The 24,093-nt window shown below is 37.9% G+C and overlaps 1 protein-coding gene across 2 annotated transcripts; it reads left to right on the forward strand.

Moving 5' to 3' along the window:
* The first annotated feature begins 21 nt into the window (after positions 1-21).
* LOC136449082 (signal peptide peptidase-like 3) lies at positions 22-23,622 on the forward strand. 2 transcript variants are annotated; one of them, XM_066448897.1, is made up of 13 exons: positions 22-452; positions 8,791-8,868; positions 10,008-10,102; positions 11,249-11,386; positions 12,242-12,320; positions 12,607-12,719; positions 13,434-13,540; positions 13,781-13,852; positions 14,337-14,425; positions 15,576-15,621; positions 17,730-17,886; positions 19,830-19,939; positions 20,621-23,622. In XM_066448897.1, the coding sequence occupies exons 1-13, from the start codon at positions 430-432 to the stop codon at positions 20,687-20,689; spliced, it is 1,176 nt and encodes a 391-aa protein (XP_066304994.1). In that variant the 5' UTR covers positions 22-429; the 3' UTR covers positions 20,690-23,622. The 2 variants fall into 2 exon arrangements, with proteins under 2 accessions (XP_066304994.1, XP_066305001.1); XM_066448904.1 differs by having other exon boundaries at positions 11,267-11,386.
* The last annotated feature ends 471 nt before the right edge of the window (positions 23,623-24,093 follow it).

Genomic DNA, 24,093 nt, shown 5'->3' on the forward strand with positions numbered 1-24,093 from the left:
TGAAATTGTGGAACTACTTTCTGTGCGGATGATCACGTGAGCAGGTTCCATGGCTGACAAAAACAAAGCGGTGCTCCGAGATCTGATTCTGGTCTGAACCCTGACGTAAAAAGAGAGATTTTTGCGTTGTATTTTGCACAAATCATGTAACTGGACAGCTGCAGAAGATGCCACAGAAGTTCATCCGTCGATTTAGAGGAGAAAAATAGCTCTAACGAGGTTCTTGGTGCAGAGATTCGACTCGGAAAATCCGCGAATTCTGCAGACGATAGAGAGGCCGGGGACGAAGGGAAGGTCCGGCCATTTTTTTTCCGTGACATTTTGTCCCGACTTTGTGTCTCGGAACCTCCACATGAGCAGATGACCACGGTTTTATAGCGGCCAAAACTCTTACAACCCATTCTGTGAGGAACTGTATAGATAGGGAAGATGTCGGATACGAATTATGACTGGTAAGTACCTGCCTTATTTAACAATACAGAGATCGTCATATATAACGTTGCATGTATGTTCAAATCTCTTTGTATATATTAACACCAAAATTAGCTTAATATCAACCCCTTATCCAGATATCTTTCACTTGTGACAGTTTTTTATAACCACAAAACCATGATTTACCATAAAAGGAGTTGGAATATGCATTTGCAGCGGCCAATGTTTATTCAAGTGTTTTCTTGGGTGTATGTGTGTTTTGTTTACATGCCTTTTAAATGTGCAAATTAATTTCTCATTGAGCGTTCAGTTTCACAGGAGTTTGTCTTTCAGACTGTGTAAACATATTAAAGAGAAGAGACTTTTATTGAAAATGATATTTTCTGTCTTCACAGACACAATCACTATGATCATTATGGTAGTGAAAGTAGGTTATCTGTATGAAAATTAAGTTATCTCTTCTTGCTGTCAGGAAGGATCAATCTTAAATGTTTTTCTGTCAGCAATAGAATATTATGTGCAAATGGTTCCCTCCGCATGTGATAATATAATTTCAATAAATCCTCTAGTATTCAAATTTTGTTAGATAAGTCATTAGTCACTAGAAAAAAGAAAACTCAAATATTTTTTTTTTCATTCTTCATGGACTTTCATGGTCAGGTTTGATACTTTTCAGAAAGTTTTATTGTAAATTTCAAATGTATGTACTTTCCACCATGTTTTTAGAGGTTGCTATAAGGTATTTGTTGCAGCTTTAAAGATGGTTGTTCAAATCTTTGATTGGGCACTTTTCATTTGCACAACCTTAATCCACAGTTGCATGACAATTTTGTGTACCTCTGAAGTATCCAAAATTTATCAAAAATGATGAATTAATTGAAAAATCTGGCCTGAAGATTATTTCAAGTACATGAAATGGACAGACAGGGTATCATGTGACTACTCTAGTCTAAATATTGACTCTAGATTCTTTTTAAAAAATTGTTTGATTCGACTTCTTTTTCCAAGACAGTGAAAGACAAAAAGTCCCACTTTTTTCTAATGTGTAGGTTTTGTGATATATCAGAATCTTTCTATACTGGTTAAAATATGGTAGAAAATCTTGAGATCTCCTTGAGTGAAATGAGTCCTTGGAGTTGGACATTTATCTAGACCCTCACACAACTTGTTCTGACCTTGTTCCCCTCCAATTCATTTGCCCTAGGGCCACTGTAGTTAAGACCAAAACAAACATTTCACAAACAAATATTTTTAAGTTTTCATACCATTGCGCTGGTCAACGATATAAGGAAGAATACATGTAGCGTCGGTTCGGTCTTGTTGCGTTCAACTCCAAATCTTTGGGTTTATTCCGTTGTTCAATATCAGTATCAGATTTTAAGATTGTGGGTATTTTTCATATTTTCTTATCCTCAGATCACCTCAGTAACATTTATTTCTCATTTTCTCCCATCTTTTCATTTACATGTAAAATGTTTAAGATATGCATTTGGTCTATTGACTTGAATGATGAGTGGTCAAAAATTCCTTTGTTGTATTTTCCATCTGTCCCCCAGAAAAACACATGAGTTGAATAACGGTAAGGGAAGGACATGGTCTTTGTTCCTCTGAGTACACAGACTGCAGCTGCTACATATGATAATACATCACCTTTTGTTCCCCTTATAATCTGTTTGGCTCCATCAAATAACACAGAGGGGCCTCCTATGGGATAAGCACCTTATGGATAAACTGATTATCAAAACCTTTGTTATGATGATTGTATTAGAGCTTTACAGAAGGAGGAATAAAAATAACTGTATGTACGGCACTGTACATGTAGCTGCTGTAAACTCATGGCATGGTGTTTGCAAGCAGGGCTCGAAATGGTGGGTGCATGTGCACCTGTGTGCACCCAAAATTGGAGCTGTGCACCTAATATTTGACTGTGGGTGCACTGGTGCACTTACATACCTTTTGTACTCTATAGGGTCACAGTTCTCTTGTACACTAGCATACAGAATATTCTTGAAATATAAGTATTACAAAAAGCAATATAACATTTTGTTGTACTTTACTTGATGTATTGCTCGGTTGAAATTTGAAATATGGATAGAATTACAGATTAAGTTCTTAAGAGAGGCAGTAGCGTCAAACTTATGTTTTGTTGATATTCAACATCATTTTATGTGGTGCACCCAAAAATGTTTCTGTGAACCAAATTTTTTTGGTTGAGTGCACCAGTGCACCTATTGCCAAAAAAGAATTTCGAGCCCTGGCAAGTACGCGCCATGGGTTGACATTGAATGTGAATGGATGTGTAAAATTTATTGTTAACATGTAATGTGTTCAAACTTCGTATCATATTCATACCATCAACAGTTCTGATCTCGCACATACTACAGTCCTAATCAGCATGATGTGTGGGTAGTGCTGCATATTCACTAGACCTGAAGTGTACTTGTAAAAGCATTTGGGTTCAAGTCCACAAAAGCCTAAACGTCGGGAATCAGTTCCTGACTCCAAAAACATATATCTTGCTTATATTCTCCTTTTTGTTCTAAAACATCTAAAACCTTCCATAGATCGTGAAGTTTGCGATGGAAATAGTATATTGTACTTGCATACATTACATATCCATTTATTCATTTAAAAGTCATGGTGCTATTTAATCATTAAGTAAGTGTCACAATTGTGTTTTTCTTTACTTCCTTAAACGTTGCTGTGTAATATCCATGACATACTGTATCCAAAATATACTAGCTCTAGTACAAAATCTATGCTATAACTAAATGCCCGGATACTTCCTACATGTACCATCATGAAGTAAAATATTCATCAAATTTTACAACTGAGCAGTTCAGAGTCATACATACAAATGTATATTATGTAGCTTGTAACAGCTGCATATTTTGAATAAAAAATGAGATTCAATAATTGTTAAGGATTGTAGACTGATGATATTAAGAAAAGCTTCCATGGTAGTTTAATTGAAAAGATAGATGCTGTTTTGTCTGTATAAGTGGCGTCCCGGGAGGATAGTTTTTGTGATATCAAGATTTTCATGGTGGTCTAGGAAGATTTAGGAAGGATTATTTGTGGAAGAGGCTATGTCCCGTGGGTATTAATTATTTCTACCAGAAAATCAAATTGATTTGTGCTATCACATACCATATTACTTCACAGTTTGTAGGCAATTTGTACAAAATAACAAACTCTACCATAATGCATGTACCATTGTTGAACTTTAACTGTTGCTTCGTCACAGTGTAGCCATTTCATATTCTTCAAGCATCTAGGTTAAGGCTCCAGCTGGTTTTGGATGTTTTTTACATGTTTTTATCGTACTTATTTATTTTGTCAGGTTTTCTTTTTGTCCGCTAGCCAAATTGGTTCAAATTCTGTTTGGCTAACAGCCTGGGTTCGTGCCTGGGTCTGGACACGACTGGAAAAAAGTCGCATTGTTCTATCGGATGGGGACGTAAAGCCTGTGGCTCCGTGTATGACTATGAGGGGGCTTAAGGTGTTAGCCCCAAGCATCAAATCTCAGCACATAAAAGAACCCAACACACTGATTAAGAAGAGTAAGGGTGACCCGGTGTGCTTGGTTGAATACGCGAGCAATAGTGAAGCCGCATTATAACTTACTAGGTAGTAGTAGTAGCTAATGAAAAACACCATGCATGTTTTTGTGACCAATTCGGTAGATTTTGCTACCCACGAGAGACAAATGTTAAGATACTAAATTACTAAATGTAGTCCTCTTCCAGTATACTGTCAATTCGTTTATTTTGGCAACGAGTTTGTGTCAGGAAAGGAGATTTTCGATGTGTTTAAGTTTGATTTTCAAACAGTTCTGAAGTTTTCAGTAACACTTGGAAACAAAATCATTACAAATTACATTTTCACAGTGTCATGATATACATGATAACATATATTTCGGGGTGGATAGTTCACTGCGAAAAACGCAGAAAGAAAACCACTGATTGCATTTCAAGGTAATGCTGTTAGAGTAAATTTTGGGTTGATGTAACACATTTAGCATAACCCATTTCACTATTTGTTGTGGGTTTAGAGCACTCCAGAATCTTTTTTTCACATGTCTGAAAGCCACCGGATACCCAAGCAATTATGTTGTCATAATATTACCAGACTTAAACAATGTAACTGATCGTATGCAAATGAGAATCGAGAATGAATATACAGTCGTAAATGGGCTTAGTGAAGGCCTACAGCTAAACTTCTAAGTTTGGATCAGTTTTCTTTTACTGGAAAAAAACCTTTGAGGTTCAGCATTTATGATTGTGCACATACATTTTATTTACATAATTTATTGTGTCCATAGAACACGTTAAACAGCCTCATTACCCTACACATTGGGTACCGGCCTGTGGCACTGGCTGCAAATACACCTGATATTATATTATATTATATTATATGGTGAATAATGTAACGTGACAATGGTCTTTTAAAAAGTGTAAAATACATGTATGGCCTTGGGGTAATTTATGGACAGGGTTCTCAATAATAATGCATATCATATTTAGCAATAGGACAATTCTTAAATTAAGTAGTCACTATTTTTCCATATACAAAACATGCTATGTACATAAACATGAACAGTTAGTGCTTGACTTCAATACTTCCTGGCTTTAGAAAAAAAAGAAGTTTAATCTTCATTTGTTTCTTTTGACTTTCATAAAATAAAGAGGATGAGGATGCCTTGAAATGAAACGAAGGGTAAAAGGAAACATGCTAAAGGTCCTAAATGTAGCATTTTTGAGGACGAAGGAGCAGTTACAAGTTACAGGCATACCATATTCAATATTAAAAGCCCCTTTCCCACATGCACCTTTATACCTCCCAGAGGAAAGGAAGGTCATTCAACTTTTGAGTGCCTTTCCCAAGGACACAATGTCTGGCCAAGAATACTTAAAATCAAACCTGTGCCCTCTCAGTCTCAATCCAGTGCCAAACGCCTGGTACTAGTAGTAGTATTGGCACCACACACTTCTTGAGTTGCGATTGGCTTTTCTGATACAGTGTAGTTACCATCCAAACAATCAATCAAATACTGTAAATGCAGAAATGTTCCAGGTGGTTTTATGTTCACGGTTTTCGCGGCGACCGTTTCACCGCGGTTTCACCCCCGCAAACATTTTTGTCTGATACTGTAGTGGTATGTGACTGTAACGCTGCCGCGAACTTAAAACCACCCTGAACACTCCATTTTCGCTTGGCGCGAAATGAAAACCATGCAAACTTAAATGCATTTACAGTAATTTGAATTAAGTCATACCAGCAAAGTCTTGAGGTTTGACTTTAGACTGTTTGCTTTGGTGTCTAGAATTAGTTGAGTGGTTGGACTGAGTTACTGTAAGACTCTGCATCTACATGTAACTTCATGTCTCGAGACCAACCGTAGAGTTGGTACGTGGTGTCACACACATTCTCTTGTCTGTACAGTCTCCCCAGGAAGTTTTGTCACTCATTAAACATGATTTCCCTGTATCCCTAGTTGTTTACTTTAGATAGGAATGATTAAACTAATATTCACTGTGTGGATACCCAGTCAACTGAACTCTGACTTCTTGTAGGTTAGCTTTTGACCTTTAAGAGAGTGACTCACTTTTTAAGGAAAGATTTTAAAGGTTTGAATTTAATATTTTGTATAACCCTAGTTCCACAATTCATAAAACAATTTCTTAACATTCATGCTTTAGTTGCCACATGCGGTTTTCTAGCTGCAGAGAAAGTTGAAGATGTAGAAAATAGTACGCTGTGGTATAATCATAGATTTAGGTCAGACCAAAGCTTCCCTCAGCTGGAAAACATTATGTATTACTTTCAGTTGGGCCCATGTGGTGTTTTGTAATGGGATTGGAAATGCATATGATATGTGCATGCATCATTATATATTATGAAATAGGCATAACATAAAAAAAGGAAAAGGGGAGAGCTAGAAAAAATTGGTGTCCTCTCACAAAAGTATGGACAAAGCAAAGTTAGAACAGATTTTCACTTTCAGTGTCTTGTGATGGGTCTGTTTGTAGTTCAGGGTTATAGAACTACTTGAAAAGAGATAGAAATTGGAAAGGTGCTACTGGAATCATATTGTTACTAGATGAATGCCAGACAAATAGCTATATTAGTATGAGTTACTGTATTTTGAAACAATTATGTTGGAACATTATCTTATTAAATAAATTGGTCATAAGAAATGCAAGGTTTGGCGAGTAAAACCACTGCCATTCGGGGCCAAACAAAAATCTAATTCTACATCGATATCTCAGCATGCAACATAAATGCTGTACTCAACTGATCATGAGAAAATATCTCCAGCAAATTAAGAATAAGAATTAAGGTATTTCTATTGTGCATAAATTGTTCATGCACAATAGAGAGACCTTAATTCTAATTATCTTCGCCGAGTACTTGTACTCGGAGAAGATTATGTTTTCGGTTGAAAAATCTGTTAGGTGGGTCTGTATGTATGTCAGGAGCATAACTCAAGAAAGCTTCAATGAATCTTTATGATTTTTGATAAGTGTGTAGTGGCTGTGCAAAGGAAGGTCAAGTTCGAAAATGGTTCACCTTGCGTTATTTAACAGTACTGCAGCGGCCTTTTAACTTTTTTGTGATTGTATGTAGGCAAAAAAAGTGACGGAAACGTTGATGGATCTTCATGATTTTTTGTAGGTGTGTAGATGTTGTGGAAACGGAGGTCAAGTTCAAAAATGGTTCCCCTGGCATTTTCCGTCGGTATTGCAGCAGGCTTTGTGTGGATGTGTATTTGTATGTCGCCAGCATAACTCGAGAAGCTGTTGATAGATCTGTATGATATTTAGTGGATGGGTAGGGTTTACAGAAAGGAAGGTCAAGTTCGATAATGGGCCTTCTAGCGGTTACCTAAGGTACTGTAGCGGAGCTTCAAATTTTGGGGCATATTTTCTGAAAGTGCTATGGTTATGATTTTTGTATGGTAGATACTTCATGCCGCAGGAAGTAAGTTCTGTAAATTTGGGCCCCCTAGCGGCTTGTTTAGAACTGAAGTGGGTGTTTTTGTTTTAACATTCGGGCATGTATAACTTGAGAAAGGGTCGACAGAATGTCGTGATGTTTGGTATGTAGAGAGCTGAGATGGTACTTTACATAATCAATGACTGATTATGCAAATCAGTAGCTAATTTGCATAATTAGTAAGGAAACTTTGTTGACCCGCTGTATTTCATAATGGGACATGGGGCAGTGTCAGGTCAGATGGCCTTGCATAAACGTACATGTAGGTCAGAAAAATAAACAAATGGGACACCCACTATTCTCCAAGCAGAGGTGTGGGTCCAGCTGGTTTTTAACGTGTGTGGGTTTAGCTGTTTTTTTTACCAAAAAACACATCAAAAAACAGCCAGACCCACTCCTCTGCTTGGAGAGTACACTGCACCAAAACTGCACCACTGCTAGCTAGAAATGTCACACGTACTAAGCCTTTCAAAATGTGTATGATATGGAATAAAGATTAATTGATTCATCTGTATTGCCTGTACCATTTCATTATCACTTTCAACTTGCAACACTGCAATATTGAACCTTTGTGGCCCATATAATATCAACATACTCATATTTTTTCATAACCTGTTATAACACATATCAGCACACTAGACACATACACTAGTCCTGTACCATCAAATGATATCTAGACTGGACTCATTCGCCCCATCATAACTTCCAAATGGTACGGTGCATGATCAAATTTGCAGGGGGTGATAAGCATGTAAATACTAATCGCTATCCATAATAAGCCTTGATTATTTGGCGAAGATAATGTGTTCGTGGAACTCTAGTATTCTTAATTTTCTTGACATTTTCTCATGATCAATTTCACCAGATTAGTTAAGAACATAGGATATTTGGAGTTTCTTTTAACACTAACTTTTAACACTAACTCCAAATATCCTTTCTACCATGAATGTTTTTTTTTGTTCTTTAGCTCACTTGCCTTTTAGATTTAATCAGGTTATCTCATTTGCATGTACTAGCCAATGAAAACAGCCAGTTTTGGGTTGCAACATTGTATCCTGCCCTGTACCATCTCTATTGATCTGATTTGATTTATTATGCTGAATGAAAAGACATACAGCAAGGGCTACCCAACTAGCCGGAGGCTATAATAAAGGGTTAACTCGACGATATACAATACAAACTATTACATTGCTCAGGTAAATGTTTTTACGGGGAGTTTTTTTACCTAGCGTGTACAAATTCTGTTATTGTAATAAATTAATGAATTATGGAGATAGGATGGCCTTATTATGTATCATGTTTACTAAGTCTTGAACTATTATCTGCATATGACAAATGTGTTTTTTATCATTATTACAGGGCGTACTCGCTGGTGGACTCATCGCGGGTGTCCACCTTTCTCATCTCCATACTTCTCATCGTCTACGGCAGCTTCAGGTCAGACCTCCATCATAATTTCTTGATCATACTTTTCTTATCGTGTCTTGAGTTATAGCAGGGCTCTATATACCTTCCTCCAAATTCCAAAGTGCGGAAAAAAATTGAAGATTGCAAGTTAAGATACATGTATTGAACAAATTGAAATTGTGCAGGATCTTCTTTACCTTAGCACTCTGAAGTAGCCATTTGGCGCCCACACCCTTATTGGTTTGGCAGCAGGGAGAAGTTTAAGTTTTACTTCAGTAAGAAATATCTTTCAGAAATTTGCATAAAATTGATTTTTCACAAGCTGTTGTCCAAATAATTTTGTTTACTAAGATGCCATTTCCAGTGTCATTGTGTTCCCTGTGTCATTGCAGTGCACATTCAATACACTACCCAGGGTTAATAGTATTGTTATATGACCTTGTTTGCTGGCTGTTTAATTTGTGACCTGCAAATACTGCGGGGCTTGGTATGAAGTGGACATATTATAGTATATAGCGTAACTCTCCATGCCATTGTGTCTATATACACTTTCAGCATTAGGTTTCAAATTGTTGTTTTTTTGTCTGTACACATTATGAGGCACCAAATATTTTCCCAAACTAGTCTTATGATATGATACAAATTTTAAGTATTGATTCTGATGGTAGTCCAGATGTTGCCGAAAAATCCTTCAGTTTTAACTCTACATGTAGCTATGGTGGACAGACCTTGGGGACTTCCACTTGCCATGCATTCAATGCCACAAAGTCAGATGCTGCAGAACATAGAAGTAAAAGTATTTTGAGCACTGATTCAGCATGGCACAGAGAATACTCACATCATAGTCGCATTACTGCCATTAGTCCACATCAATTTAGTTTCTTGGTTAACAGATTTTTTTTTTCAATTCTAGCAACAACAAAAATCATGAAAACAGAAGGCTGGGGTGAAAACTTGCACCTGACCATGTTCACTCACTGAAATTCTGGGCACCAAAGTACAAACTTTCCTCTGAGATTCTGTTTCATGTTGATTTTCCAATCTAGCGTTTTTTTTAAAATCTGTTAACCAAGAAACTAAATTGGTGTGGCCTTAGTGTAAACACCTTCTATCTACATGTAACTTTATGTAAAGTCTTATCTTATTTGATTTGATTGATTGACACACAGGTCTCTGAACATGGACCAGGAAGAGAACCAAGAAAAAGACCAGGATGGTCTTCTTTCCACAGGGACAACACCTGCCAATAAACAAAATGAAAATGGTATGTTCCTTAAATTCTCTGACTTTTTTTTTTAGTTCCTTGTTAGAAACATTGTTGTTTCAGTACCAGGGATGTCTCCAGCTTTTGTCCCACTCATGGTTTGGGAGCACATGTTGTTAGTTTCCATTGTCAATTTTGAAATGTTAAACTAATACGAAAAATGCATTTTTATCAATTTCATGAATGTTATCAGTGTGGCGTCTGTGTAGCACAGTGGCAGAGCATCCGGCTATGAACCAATAAGACCCAGGTTCAATCCCCAGTGGAGTACCCAGACATGTCCGGACATGCACCCAGACGTTGTGCCGTTGGGAAAGGCACTTAACATACATTTCCCATGTCCTAAGCCCAGCAGTAGGGTTTGGGTTGGCGTTAGGAAGGGCATCCAGCCGTAAAAACTCTTGCTACAAAAAAGGACTTGCACTTGATGAGGAGTTCTCGGGCTTTCCCATCAATGTGCAAGCACGTCTAACCCCCAGATGATGGGGAACAAAAGACGTTAAATTGGATAGAGAGAGAGAGAGAGTTATCAGTGTTCTCACCAGTATCTTTTCACAGCGTAGGGGTCAGGTACAGAAGGCCAACTTTGCACGGCGCAAGTCACTCGCAGATTGCCAATGACGTGATAACGGTTGGGAGTCTGGCATCTTACCGCACAAAATTTTGAAATTCATATCCAAATAATACACTATTTCCTGCATTTTGAGGGATAAATTTTGTGAAGTTAAGTTTTTCCTCGGTCATATCATCATTCTAAAGCCAAATATGAACTTTTTATAAGACTTATGAAGGTTCTTCCCAGAAAGAAACACCCCTATGCTCATTGAAACACAGCATCGGGGTCAGATCACAGCATCGGGTGTCCAGATCACAGCATCGGGGGCCACTATGCTGAAAAGGCCTGGCAAGAACACTGGTTATGTTGTAAATCAGTGTAGGATATTGGAGTTTTCTTTTCACACAACCAGTGACTTCTTACCTGCTGACATTTCGGTGTCTGTCACAGGTTGTGTAAAATGTATACTCCAATATCCTATGTTCTACCAACCTGATGAAATTATTTTCGGATGTAAATTAGTGTGTTTGTATTTCTTATTGTGGGGTGGGACTTGTAAACCAGACTAAACTGGTCCCTAACGGATTAAGGTCCGTTCTCGATTTCAGGCGTGCAGACCATCGACTCCACCCAGGCCATGTTCCTGCCCATCGGAGCCTCCGTGTCTCTCCTCGTCATGTTCTTCTTCTTCGACTCCATGCAGGTGGTCTTTGCACTATGTACAGCCGGTGAGTTCTCTTGTCCCAGACCTTTATTCTTTTGTTAGAAAAACAGATGAATGTAATGGTGTAAGGATCTTTTCGTAGCCATGTAAATCTCTTAAAACGAAATACTGTGTTCTGCTTGCTTCAGTAACGGGGTACATTTCACACTTTGTTAAACAAAATCATGTGTTTCAACTTTGTAGATGACATCATGATTCATAGTCATACTGGTTAGTTGAACCAGGAAGAGCCAGGGCTATGAATTTGCATTAATGACATAATAACATGTCTGTAATAACTCATTCAACTTCACATTTTCCTGGTAGCTTCCAGGTTTAATCATTCAGTTTTGCTGACGATACTTACATGTAGGTTAGAGTCTTGTATATGCGAAGAGGTGATGATGAGGTAGAGATAATGATAATAATAATAAGGGGTGGATACCGGTTTGGCTTAATAAGGTCCAAGTCCAGGTTTAGGTCCAGAGATTTAGGTTCAGGTCCGGACCTGAACCTGGACCTGATCCTGTCCAGTTGATGTTTTGTTTAATTAGACCAGTATTAAGCATAGAGAATGAATACTGACACGCACGACTAAAAAAGTTTCTTGGTCAGAAGACTTTCAAGATAAACCAGTGTTTGAGATTTGAATGTTACACTAATCTTAAATGCCTTTTTTGTCAGAGGGGAGACTCAAAACACTTTTTATCAAACAAAATAGAAACATATACATGTATTTGTACTTTGTTCAGGGTTTTTTTTGGACTCAGGTTTTAGGCTTTCAGGTTTTTTGGACTCGGTTCTTGGATGTTATAAAGGTCCGAATGAGGTCCAGTGAACCGGTATCCACCCCTAATATGTTTGTTTTTGTTTGTTCCAGTTTTAGCCACAGTGGCATTTGCATTCCTGCTCCTTCCCATGTGTCAGTACCTCATACGCCCCTGCTCAAGTGGAACCAAGTGAGTACAACTTTTCCCTTAATTTTGCAGTCTTTGCATTTGATTCTAGAGCAAATATCCTCATTATGTATTTACTGATACTTGTATTAGTTTTTGTGAAAGAAAGATGATTTCTTTTCTACTCAGTCATAGGCCACAAACAACTGTTTGATGCATTATGAGATTGAAAATTGAAAATGATGCATGACAAAAAAAAGGACCTGAACACCCCTCCTGAGATCTTGAAATGGAACAGCCCAGAATCCAAATGTTTGACATTCGAATAAAATGTATTTTCTTTATTCAGGATATCGTTTGGATGCTGTGGCAGATTCACGGCCGCAGAACTGATGTCGTTTGCCATTTCCATGGGGATAGTATTTATATGGATCTTCACTGGACATTGGCTACTTATGGATGGTAGGTCCTCGCTTTTTTCTTTTAGCAATACCTCTTGGACAGAAGCATTTTTTCTCTGCATGAAAAGCATTTTCTGGTGCAGCCATCAATTAATGGATAATTGATTACGAGTATGTTTGGTAAATTGTTGAATATTTTGATTCAGAAGTAATGTTCATATTTAGTTTTAGCTCAGAAAGAAGCATAAAATGGTGGAGCATGTAAATAAAAAGTCCACTTATGCCACAGAAGGTACCACAAAATCCATAATTTGTGTGTTGTTCTGACGTGATGTTTAAGTGTCTTCTTATGTTGGTCGAGGTAAATGAGTGGTAGTCAAAATGCATGTTGTGTAAAAACTTAGTTTACATGTTTGCAAAATCATACTAGTAGCTCAACAAGAAGTAACTTTTTGATGCTGCTGTTTTATGCATTGTTGTAAATTACCTATCTCGTGCTTGCATATAACAGGGTCAGTACTACACCTGATAGTACTGTTTTTGTTGATGTCATTTTTTTTTAGTGCTAATGTCCTTTGTATATGTAGTCATGCCACCTGATAGTACATTCAAGTCTGGTCGGGCAACAAGCCACATTGAAACAGTCCCGTTTATTTTTACGTAGCTAACCCCACCCTGTCCTCAGACCCATTTTTCTGGTTGCCGAATCCAGGTTTGACTGTACTTTTGTATTAATGTTGTTGTTTGTTTGTTTGTTTGTTTGTTTGTTTTACAGCCCTGGCTATGGGCCTGTGCGTGGCCATGATAGCATTTGTCCGTCTTCCCAGCCTGAAGGTGTCCACTCTGCTGTTGTCGGGACTGCTTATTTATGATGTCTTTTGGGTGAGTCTGTCAGCATTCACTTCAACAGCTTGGTTACATTATGTGTGCAAAATGGGGAAAAATGCATTATTGAGAAAGAAATTGAGGCATGTCTACCAATTCTTGAAGATATTTCGTCATAACCTTTTTATTATTTGGGAAATTGTGGATTTGTAAGATTCTTAGGCAATGAAGGTAGCATAGATGTTGAAATGAAGGTGCTTAAAGAATGTTTGTTTTAATATGCATTTGTTCTTGCAGGTATTTTTCTCTACATACATCTTTAATGCCAACGTGATGGTAAAGGTGGCAACAAGACCCGCAGATAATCCGGTAAAGTCCGATAGTCTTCTGTTTCTGATTGAATCATTAAAACACTTTATAGGAATTTACATACAGTCTTTCGTACAGGAAAGAGTATATTCTACTTCATATTGTGGTCCTATATCTGTGTTGAACACTCACACATAGAGGAAGTTTCAAAACTATTTGGTTGTATATGTAAGTAAATGTACCATTGTTAAGTTTTGACTGAAGCTAATGGAGATGTGGAGTACTGTATAAATGGCTGTGATTTGAGTTTGAGTTTGCAGGGTTTTGATCGATCATTTCATGGTAGGAAGAAATTGTAGTGTTTGTGGAAGTTTGCTACTGAAACAAATGGGTAGGCAAGGAAAAGACGGAACAAGCATTTTTGCAGTGGTTTTTTGTTCACAAGGTTACCGCAAAAAACATGAACATTGACCACTGTGAAAATTCCAATACTTACACTTACAGTAAGTGGAATGTAACTTGACTTCTTTTGATCTTTTTCCAGGTTGGAATTGTTGCACAGAAGTTGAACCTGCCTCGGGCTGTCAAGGATGCTCCTCAACTGTCCTTACCTGGAAAACTAGTGTTCCCAAGGTGTGTGTGTGCAGTATTTTGTCTGTGTTAAGTTTTGAATGTTCCTTTTGTATGATAGGATAGACATTGTCTGAGTAGACGAGTACTCAATTTTACAGATCACCACACTGTGTGTGTGTCAAGGGGACATATGATATATTCTCCAACAATGTTTTAACAACTTAACATGTCTTACATTCAAACACTCCATGGCTAGATAAAAATTATATACATACCTGGGCCAGGATAATGTTCAATACAGGCGTTCTGGACCGGTCTATATTTTACCGTATTGCCCAGGCTTCGAAGTTGTATTGCACAGGCTTCCATCGAATGATTTTGAATGTGCCTTGTATAAATGAAATACGGAATTTGGACGATGGAATCGATGCTGTTACAATTTTTTCTTCGACCGTCGGACGATATGGCATTACATTGTATTCTATATCAGCTTGTGAGAACTTGTTTGAATGTTGTTGGTCATGATGTGTATATGTCTCCAGTGAAGCCATTATTTTGATTATCTCCAGAATATGTCTATTCACAGAACCATTTGCATATTGAAACATGAGTAAGTCTGAGTCAAACAAAATGACTAGTGTTATACATTGTACATGTGTGGACAGGGAATTGAATTCTAATGGTCGGAACTTGGGACTCACCTTCAAGCATTATAATGAATGCAAAGAAAAGAAAATTATGAATCAACAGCTAGAGAAATATGAATACAGTGTCTATGATTCATACATTTAGACTTAAGGCCACACCAATTTGATTTCTGGGTTTACAGATTTTTTTTAAAATTTAAGCAAAAAAAATCATGGAAACAGAACTAGGCTGGGGTGAAAACTTGCACCTGATCCTGTTCACTCCCTGAAATTGTGTGCACCAAAGTACAAACTCTCCTCTGAGATTCTGTTTTCCTGTTGATTTTCCAATCTAGCATTTTTTTAAAGGTTAAACCAAGAAATTAAAATGTTGTGGCCTAATGTAGATGTTTATGTAGACAGTTCTAACTAAAGCTATATTAAATTGAGGGTTAAAACTTAATCTGATATTTAAGCCTTTAGCAAGTTGATCCTATTTGCAGCTTCCTCATTGCCGCAGTCTTGGAGTACATGTACAATGTATAACTCACCAGAATATGACGTTTTCTTTTCTCTTTTTCCAGTTACCACAACAACGGACACTTCTCGATGTTGGGACTCGGCGACATTGTAAGAGGTTCTTCTGCACTTTTTGATTAAAAACTAAATTGGACTATATCTTCTTATCTTGTTTAGAGCATTTCCCTACTTTTTTACTAACTTAAAGATATGACCCAAAAAATTGGTGGCTGATAATGTCAATACTTATAATTGTTTTTTAAGAATATAATGCTTAGAGCATTTCTCCTTCCTGTCTTCTGAAAATCGTCAGAAGTTCGGATCAAATTCCGTGGATCCTAGGGCCCAAGTTCGATCCTAGGGGTCAACTCCAGCTGGGACATGTTGTAAGGGATTGCATTCGTCATTTTGGACGGTGACGTAAAGCTGGCGGCCCCGTGGATGAGGGAGCTTCAGGCATTAGCTTCAAGCGTCAAACCTCTGCACGTAAAAGAACCCAACACACTTATCGAGAAGAGTAGGGGGGGACCCGGTGTGCTTGGCCAAAAACGCGAGCTGTAGCGGAGCCGCATTGCACTACCACTAGCTACTTGTAAAAGCATCATGCTTTACCTCAAATGAGGATGCCATGAAACGAAAACGAATACACCTGGGGTCGTGTGGCGTAACGGCAGGGTTTTCGGCCCAGAAGACCCGGCAGAACCCATGGGACTCTGGTTCGAATCCCCTGATGCCACAAATCTTGTGTCCTTGCAAATTGAGTAAAAGGCACTTAACACAACTTTCCCCAATCCAGCCAAGAGTAAAACAAGTGCTTTTGCAAAAAGCTGCCATTTTCGCTCAATGAACATGATTATGTACACGTGGTTAGTTGAGGAGTATATTATAACGGGATGTGATATTCTTAATCCGTCACCCTAGCCCTTAATCCGTTAACATAAACTTAAATCCCACAGGATAACCCTTAATCCGTCACCCTTGCCCTTAATCCGTCACGAAAGCCTTTAATCCCTCAGCATTGCCTATGATATGTCACCATAGCCCTTAATCCGTCCCTTTAGCTCTTAATCCGTCACCTTCACCCTACATCCGTGGTTATAAACTTTAATCCGACATCATAAATCTTAATCCATCACCAGAGACCCTAATTCGTTACCCTTTCACTTAATGCGTCCACCTTACCCTTAATCCATCACCATGACCTTTAATCCGTCAATATAACCCTTAATCTGTCAACATAGCTCTTAATCCGTCAGCCTTGCACTTGATCCGTCAGCATATCCATTAATCCATCACCACAGCCCCTAATCCGTTGCCCTTTCCCTTAATCTGTCATTATAACCCTTGATCTCAATCACCCTAGCCCTTAATTCTTATTATAACGTATAGTACACCTTTGGAAAATGAAGGCAGAAATGACATACATGAGGTATAAATGACATGGCACGGGTCCAAATTATGGCTGTACATTTACCAAGCAACCAACCAACCAACCATACGTAGAAGCATCCATTGAATGGTGTTTTCCGTTATAATGAACAATAAAAAAAAAATTAGACATGGTTTGGATCTAAGATCATAATATAAAGACGTTGTATACATCAGACGGATGTTTGAAAAGAAAAAAAAAAGTAAAAAAAAAACTTCCCCTGACGGATTCGAACCGACAATCTTCGAATCCACACGTCACGACCTTCCACGAGGAGCTAGTGGTACATGCCATAGTGGCACACTACGTTATAGGTATATAATGGTAAAACCTCTATGCATGGTAAAATTTTTTGTCATTTTCTTGACAAAACTAGTTTCTTCTTGTTCAGTTTTGTGGTATAGATGTAATATGGCCATGTATAAAAAAATGGATGTAATGTACTACCTTCCAAGATCCATGGATCGCATGTAATTTTCGATACTGTATCACAACTCTATCAAAAGCGACACCTTACGATTTTATTACGTAGTACATGGCTGCAGGGTTAATCAAGATCGTACCATGGTACCATGGTTGGTCGGTTTACGCATTCATCATATGATCCCGTCTCAATATCCATTTTCGCGATCAGCGCGAAAATGGAAAAAACAGCTACATTACATGTATGTGTGTGGGTCATGACATCAGCAATAGCTGCCTGTGTCCCACATGTATTGCACCTTTGCAATTCCAATAAGATAAAATAAAATAAAATAATAAAGAATACATGTTTGTGTGTCCCTTGCAGGTGATGCCCGGCCTGTTGCTGTGCTTCGTGATGCGGTATGACCACTGGAAGAAGAAGCATGGTGTTCAGGAGCAGCCCCCCAAACCCCTGGTCCCCAACCTGACCGTGGTACACAAGCTGACGTACTTTCACTGCTCTCTTATAGGATACTTCATAGGTAAGTATAGAGCAGGCTTTTAGCTAGGATTTACAGACGGGCTTCAAACATTTGGGGGGAGGGGGGGTGGATGATGTGCCGGGGAAACTCATTGCCCTTTTGGTAGATGAGCATTTTAAGCCCTAAAAACTGCTGTTTTTTTAGGCATTGACTACAACTCAAACTGTTTAGTCAACTATTCAACTTGGCTTGCTTTTCTATCTCTGTCTCCCAATGGGCTCTATGGATTGTCAATTACCTGGTAGCTTTGCAAGTCAATAAAATTTTCATGCTGGCCAATGTCTGGTAGCATGAAAAAACAACAGTAACACTGTAACACAGAAACGGGTCCAGCTGCAAAAAGAGGGCGTCTAATTTCTCTGTTTTTTAGTGTAGCGCGTCCAAAAGATGCATGAGCGCATTAGCCTAGCTAAAAGCCTCAAAGTGTTTTCACTCACTTTGAAAGTTTCTATATCAAAAGTATGCGTTGACTGCCATTTTGGTGTCCTTCATTTGCATTCCGATCATAGATCATGGATCATAGCTCAAGCATACACATCGTTTTCTTAGTTTTATTAGCAAGGTTTTATCAAGTATAATTACCTTCGCCGAGAAGGTTATGCAGAGGGTAGCGTTTGTATGTATGTATGTTTGTAACCACCAGCGTAACTCAAGAAGGCTTGGATGGATTGTCTTGATATTTGGTAGGTGGGTAGGTCTTGATGAGACTTGGAAATGATTAGATTTTGGGTCCCCTAGCGGCTTGTTAAGGTACTGCAGCGGAACTTCCTGTTTTGATATCTCATGTTCTGAACAAGCTATGGAACTGATTTTTTGTGGTAGATAGCTCTTTGGACAGAAAGTAAATGGTATAGGTTTTGGCCTCCTAGCGGCTTTTTTGGAACTGCAGGAGCAGGTTTTGGTTCAGACTTTGAAAGGGAATAACTCAAGAAGGGCTTGATGGATGGTCATGAATTTTGGTAAGTAGATAGCTTGAGTGATGATATACATGATTAGATACTTATTATGCAAATCAATATCTAATTTGCATAATTAATGAGGAAAGTTTATACAGCCGCCAAATTCCATGGTAGGACTCTCAAACATGTGACATATGTATCTGAGGAAGAGAGAAATGTTAATAGATATCAACTATGCAAATGAGGACCTCATTTGCATAATTAATGAGAAAATACTTTAACTCAAGATGGGCTCTATGGATGGTCATGAATTTTGGTATATGTAGATAGCTGACGTGATACTTTGTATGATTGGACGATGATTATGCAAATCAGATTCTAATTTGCATAATTGATAAGGCAATTTAAAAACCTGCTGTGTTCCATGATATGACTATTCAAATATGTGACATTCATAACTGAGGAAGAGAGGGATGTTGATAGATAGAAAATATGCAATTGCATGATTAATGAGTAACTACGTTAATTCCATACAGGTAAATGATGGCAATTTCATAGTTGTGGCATTTGGATGTTATGTGAAGGTGAACATAGTTGAATCAAATTATGCTGAGGACCTCATTTGCATAATTGATGATGTTAGCATACCTTTCTTTGTTAAGCTTATACTTTGGACAGCGTCTGTTATTTGGGTGAAGACGATCAACTAGTATGATTTATAATTGACGAGTGACACTCCTAATACGTCAGTCATAAAGGGTTAAAATCATTTGGCGAAGGTATGAGGTCGTGGAACTCTAGTTCTTTATGTTCTCTCTTCTGTCAGCAGTAGACATTTGATAGTGGTTGTGTGAGATGGTCAGAAGATCTTTTCCCTGTGGCATCTTTCCTAATGCAACACTTGCCAGGTTTTTCCAATGGCATATGTGACCCAACCATCTCCAACCTGCAAGCTTCTATTACTTGTTCCACTGGTACCGTAGAGTCCTGTTTTAAGGTGTATACTCAGCTGATACTAAATTGTAATTTCTTACTTGTACGCAGGGTTACTGACGGCGACAATAGCATCAGAGGTGTACCGTGCAGCACAGCCGGCTCTCCTGTACCTGGTACCATTCACACTACTCCCCCTTCTCACCATGGCGTACCTAAAAGTAAGGAAATAAGCTACTGCATTTGAATTTTTGTTCTAGCTTGCGCTATTATTACCTTCGCCGAGAAGGTTATGCATGGGCAAGGAGGTTGCGTTTGTGTGTGTGTGTATGTGTGTGTGTAATGACCAGCATAACTCAAGAAGGTTTGTCTTGATATTTGGTAGTTGGGTAGGAAGGTCTTGATGAGACCTGGAAATAGTTAGATTTTGGGTCCCCTAGTGGCTTGTTGGAATCTATAATTGCAATGTTTTGATGAAATTTGATCCACAAATTCTACTTTGTTTGGCACAACTGTATCATTTCAGTAAAAATAAAAAGTAGTTGATTATAGTTTTCGATGTAGTAGATTTAAAGTTTTGAAAATGGTTCTTTTGTTATAAGAGAGGTATCATGGTCACAGCAACGTTTGGTTATTCTAACGTAATTGTTAGAATAGAATTCAAAAGTTTAAATCTATAAAAGCAGGTACGCGTTAGTAAACTTTGAGATATATCCTAAGCAATTGGCTTGCCTTTTTTTTTTTTACAAAACTTTGCGTGAATGACTTGTGTCAAACAGTAAATGATTTATTAACAATTACATGTATGTATGTATGAAGTAGTGTCACAGTGATGGTGCTGCATCATTGTAGCTTTCTTTTCTGTAGTTTGTAACTTACACTCACTTTTCTCCCTCCACCAGGGTGATTTGAAACGAATGTGGAATGAGCCCTTCCTGGCGCCGACTTTGCCCAAGTACCTGGAGGTATGACACAACATCGAGGCAGGCTTGCAGCCACAACAGATTCCATGGATTTGAGTTTTATTCCAGTAGACGTTATGACAGATCTATCTAAACAAAAAATCATCAAAAGTTATTGCGGAAACAGAGCTGCAAGAAGGTGGAGGAATTATATCATCTGCCTCTGGTGTGTACAGGACAACGACTGCACATTGGTGAAAAAAAATATTCAATGAAGGAAGGAGAGAGCTTTTTGTGGACATGACAAAAGACACATCTTATTGTTCTTAGATTGTGTACAGAAAAGGATCAAAGAACCAAGAATCGAGCCTCACCTGGATATTCGGACTTGTAAAGGAGAGCATTTTCACCTGTGGTGTCGTGTTAGAAACAAAATTGCTATGCGGAGAGCCATGCCAATCTACCTGGGTTGTGTCCATTGTAACCGTTCATGGATATATTTTGTGGTCTAGGAGAAAAGGTGATTTATATTTTACTGTACGGACCTTTCAGATCAGTTTTAATATATTGCTCTCGCATGCTTATGTGCGTGTAATACATAAAATTACACTTACACATTATCTTCCTTCAAGACATGCTTGACTCGTATGGTATCTTATAAGAGAAGCGGGCTCTGCAATGTGAATAGTGAAGACGTCATATTAAAGGATGGCGTATCTGCTCGAAATCTCCGCCATTGTATTAGAAAAAGAAATAATCCCAGATATATGTGGATGTGCCGTCCCTCGTGCAGTCTATGTGGACAGGTTGTTATCTGCTATGTAGTATAAAGTGAACACTGTGCATCTATTAACTATGACTAGATTACTATGTAAAGAAGTCCATCAGAACGTTAGGCTATTGTCATGTATATTACTAGGAAATTTGATGTTTTTAAACTTTAGCATCAGAATGAGTTGTCTAGCTTTTATCGGTTTTGTATTACGATTATCGTGATTCTTATTGCAAGTCGGATTATAATTTCATATTGATTGTAGAAGGGCATAATCATGGACAGAAATGCCGATAAAATTCTGTATTTCATAATGTGAGGATAGCATCTTATAGTGTTTGCTGTCTGTTCTATTGAAAGTAGTGAGATTTAGGGGATAACGTAGATAAGTCATGTTTTCCATTGCCAGTACCATGAAGTTCTATATGATAGCAGATGTAATTGATATGTATTTATGTCTAGGATGATTTAATGATTCAGTGCAACATGTAACCAGTGTATAAAAACTTCGGATGGAGCAATTTTCCATGATAGGAAGGTTGTGTTGTTGCAGAACTGTACAAATGAACCCTTCTCTCTGTAGGTACCTCTCTGTTCTTCCAGTCTTTCGCAGGGGTGCTGTATTCAATCTTGTCTGAAAATGAATTTGTCAATGTTAACTTCAAGGAACTTACTCAAAATACCAGCTTTCCAAGGTCTTGAATAATATTGAAAGTACAAACTTTTGACTTGTATATGAAGTAAATTTGGTCAAGCATTAAAATTAGCAATTGAGATAAATGTACAGTTCTCTAATCAAGGTGTTTATCTAGTACTGTACATTTTGTACCATCTTGGTGCATTGGTGTACGGTTGTTTTGAAGTGCCCCCTATCAGTTTGTGATGGAAAAACACGTCTCAATTTAGTGATTATGAGAGAATCTTGCCATATGTTCCCTACATTTGCAATTATAGCAGATTGTGCCCCACATCTTTTCCCCCTGGTGTTAACATTGACAAAAACATCACAGATAATCCACGATAGAAATGGAGCCTAGTATCTAGGCATTGTGAACTTCTGCATAAGATGTTTGTGAACTGGAAAATGCTCTATAGGCTTCTCAACAATACACAATCTATACACAGTTCTGTCACTATGGCAGTGTAGAGCATTTATACATTCACATTCTTACTTCTTTTATCTGAAGCAACATTGCCCTTTTGTATCCTTTCCCCACCTTAATACACAGTACGTAGTATGAATTGTGACGCAATAGCTTTCCCCACACAGTTCTAGTGTGATTGTAGCGAAAACTTGTGCACATAAAAAGACGTTTTTAAAGTGTTTTAGCCGTGTGACTGTTTAGTGTTAAAATGTCGAGAAAAAAAGTGAAGTTATTGGTTACATAGTTTCTTTTCCCATTTGAGTTGTGCCGTTGATGTTAAACATACGGTACAACGCTAGCACATTACATGTACCCTTGAAGTGATTATCACATGAAATACGTAAATGCTGATTTTAGTCACTTTTCTGAAGGTTTTGACTTACCAAATTATTCAGTGTTTCCTTTATTTTGCGACTTTACAATATTATACATGTGATTGCTGAAATGTGCAAAGCTTTTATGTACATGTGTACACCATAGAGTTGCTGTTGTATAATGTCGTCTTTGACTATGCATGTGTATTTGCACTTAGCCTAGCAACAGCTACGAATATCTGCATAGTCTTAGAGTTAGACCTCATTATAGCTTCTGTTCCATATGTCTTCTTACATTTGAATCCCTGTCCTTGAAATTTAATGTACTTCCAATCAAGACTCGGTCAGTAAAAACTACTTACTTTCTTCAGTTACTGGACTTGCTCTTGTCAAGTACTTAGCAAAGCTTCAAATTGACCTCTGCTTTTGTTACATTCACATTGTTTTAGTCATTGCCACACAAAATATAAAGATAAGCCATAACAGTACCTTTGAATATATCCTGTTAGCTGGCAAAAGTGTATACAGTGCATATATGGAGGAATAGATTATACATGTAGCAGATAGCAATTGAATATTGGATCGGTCAAACTTTGAGAATTAGGCAGCAGCAGAATATTTCTGATTTGTTTTCAGCCGTGTCTTGTATATGGATGTAAACTTTAAGAAAGTGTGTATTATTTGCAGACAGGCAGTCACACAAGTATTCTTAACATTTTGTACAGTTTTAATTGTGACTCCAAATTATGAGAATAAAGAGATAAAACAGTATAGCCCAGAGTGTCGAGCATACATGTACCTATGTACCTTTTCTGTATAGTTTTCGACCTGTGTGTGTGTGCGTATCCTTTGCAGAACAAAAGTGTGTTTGTGTGTGTATCCTTTGCAGAACAAAAGTCACTCAGGTCACATCAGCACTACATGTGCATATCTAGAAATATCTTCAAGTTAGTAATCTCGGACCAGTGGTGGAGCTCACTGTAGAGCTATTCTTCTACTGGTTGTGACAGAAGACTGCCAAAAGTCATCAAAATAAGCTAACTCTATTCTTGAATATACGTATATAAAGCAGATTTGGTCAAGCGTCAAAATTAGTAATTGAGATAAATCTACAGTTCTCTAATCAAGGTGTTCATCTGTCCTGCACATTTTGTACCATCTTGGTGCATTGGTGTTGTTTTGAAGTGCCCCCTAGCAGTTTGTGATGGAAAAACAGACAAATTTATTGGTTATGAGAGTATC

This window comes from Branchiostoma lanceolatum, chromosome 1, assembly GCF_035083965.1.
Source record: "Branchiostoma lanceolatum isolate klBraLanc5 chromosome 1, klBraLanc5.hap2, whole genome shotgun sequence".
In the NCBI taxonomy this organism is placed as follows: domain Eukaryota; kingdom Metazoa; phylum Chordata; class Leptocardii; order Amphioxiformes; family Branchiostomatidae; genus Branchiostoma; species Branchiostoma lanceolatum.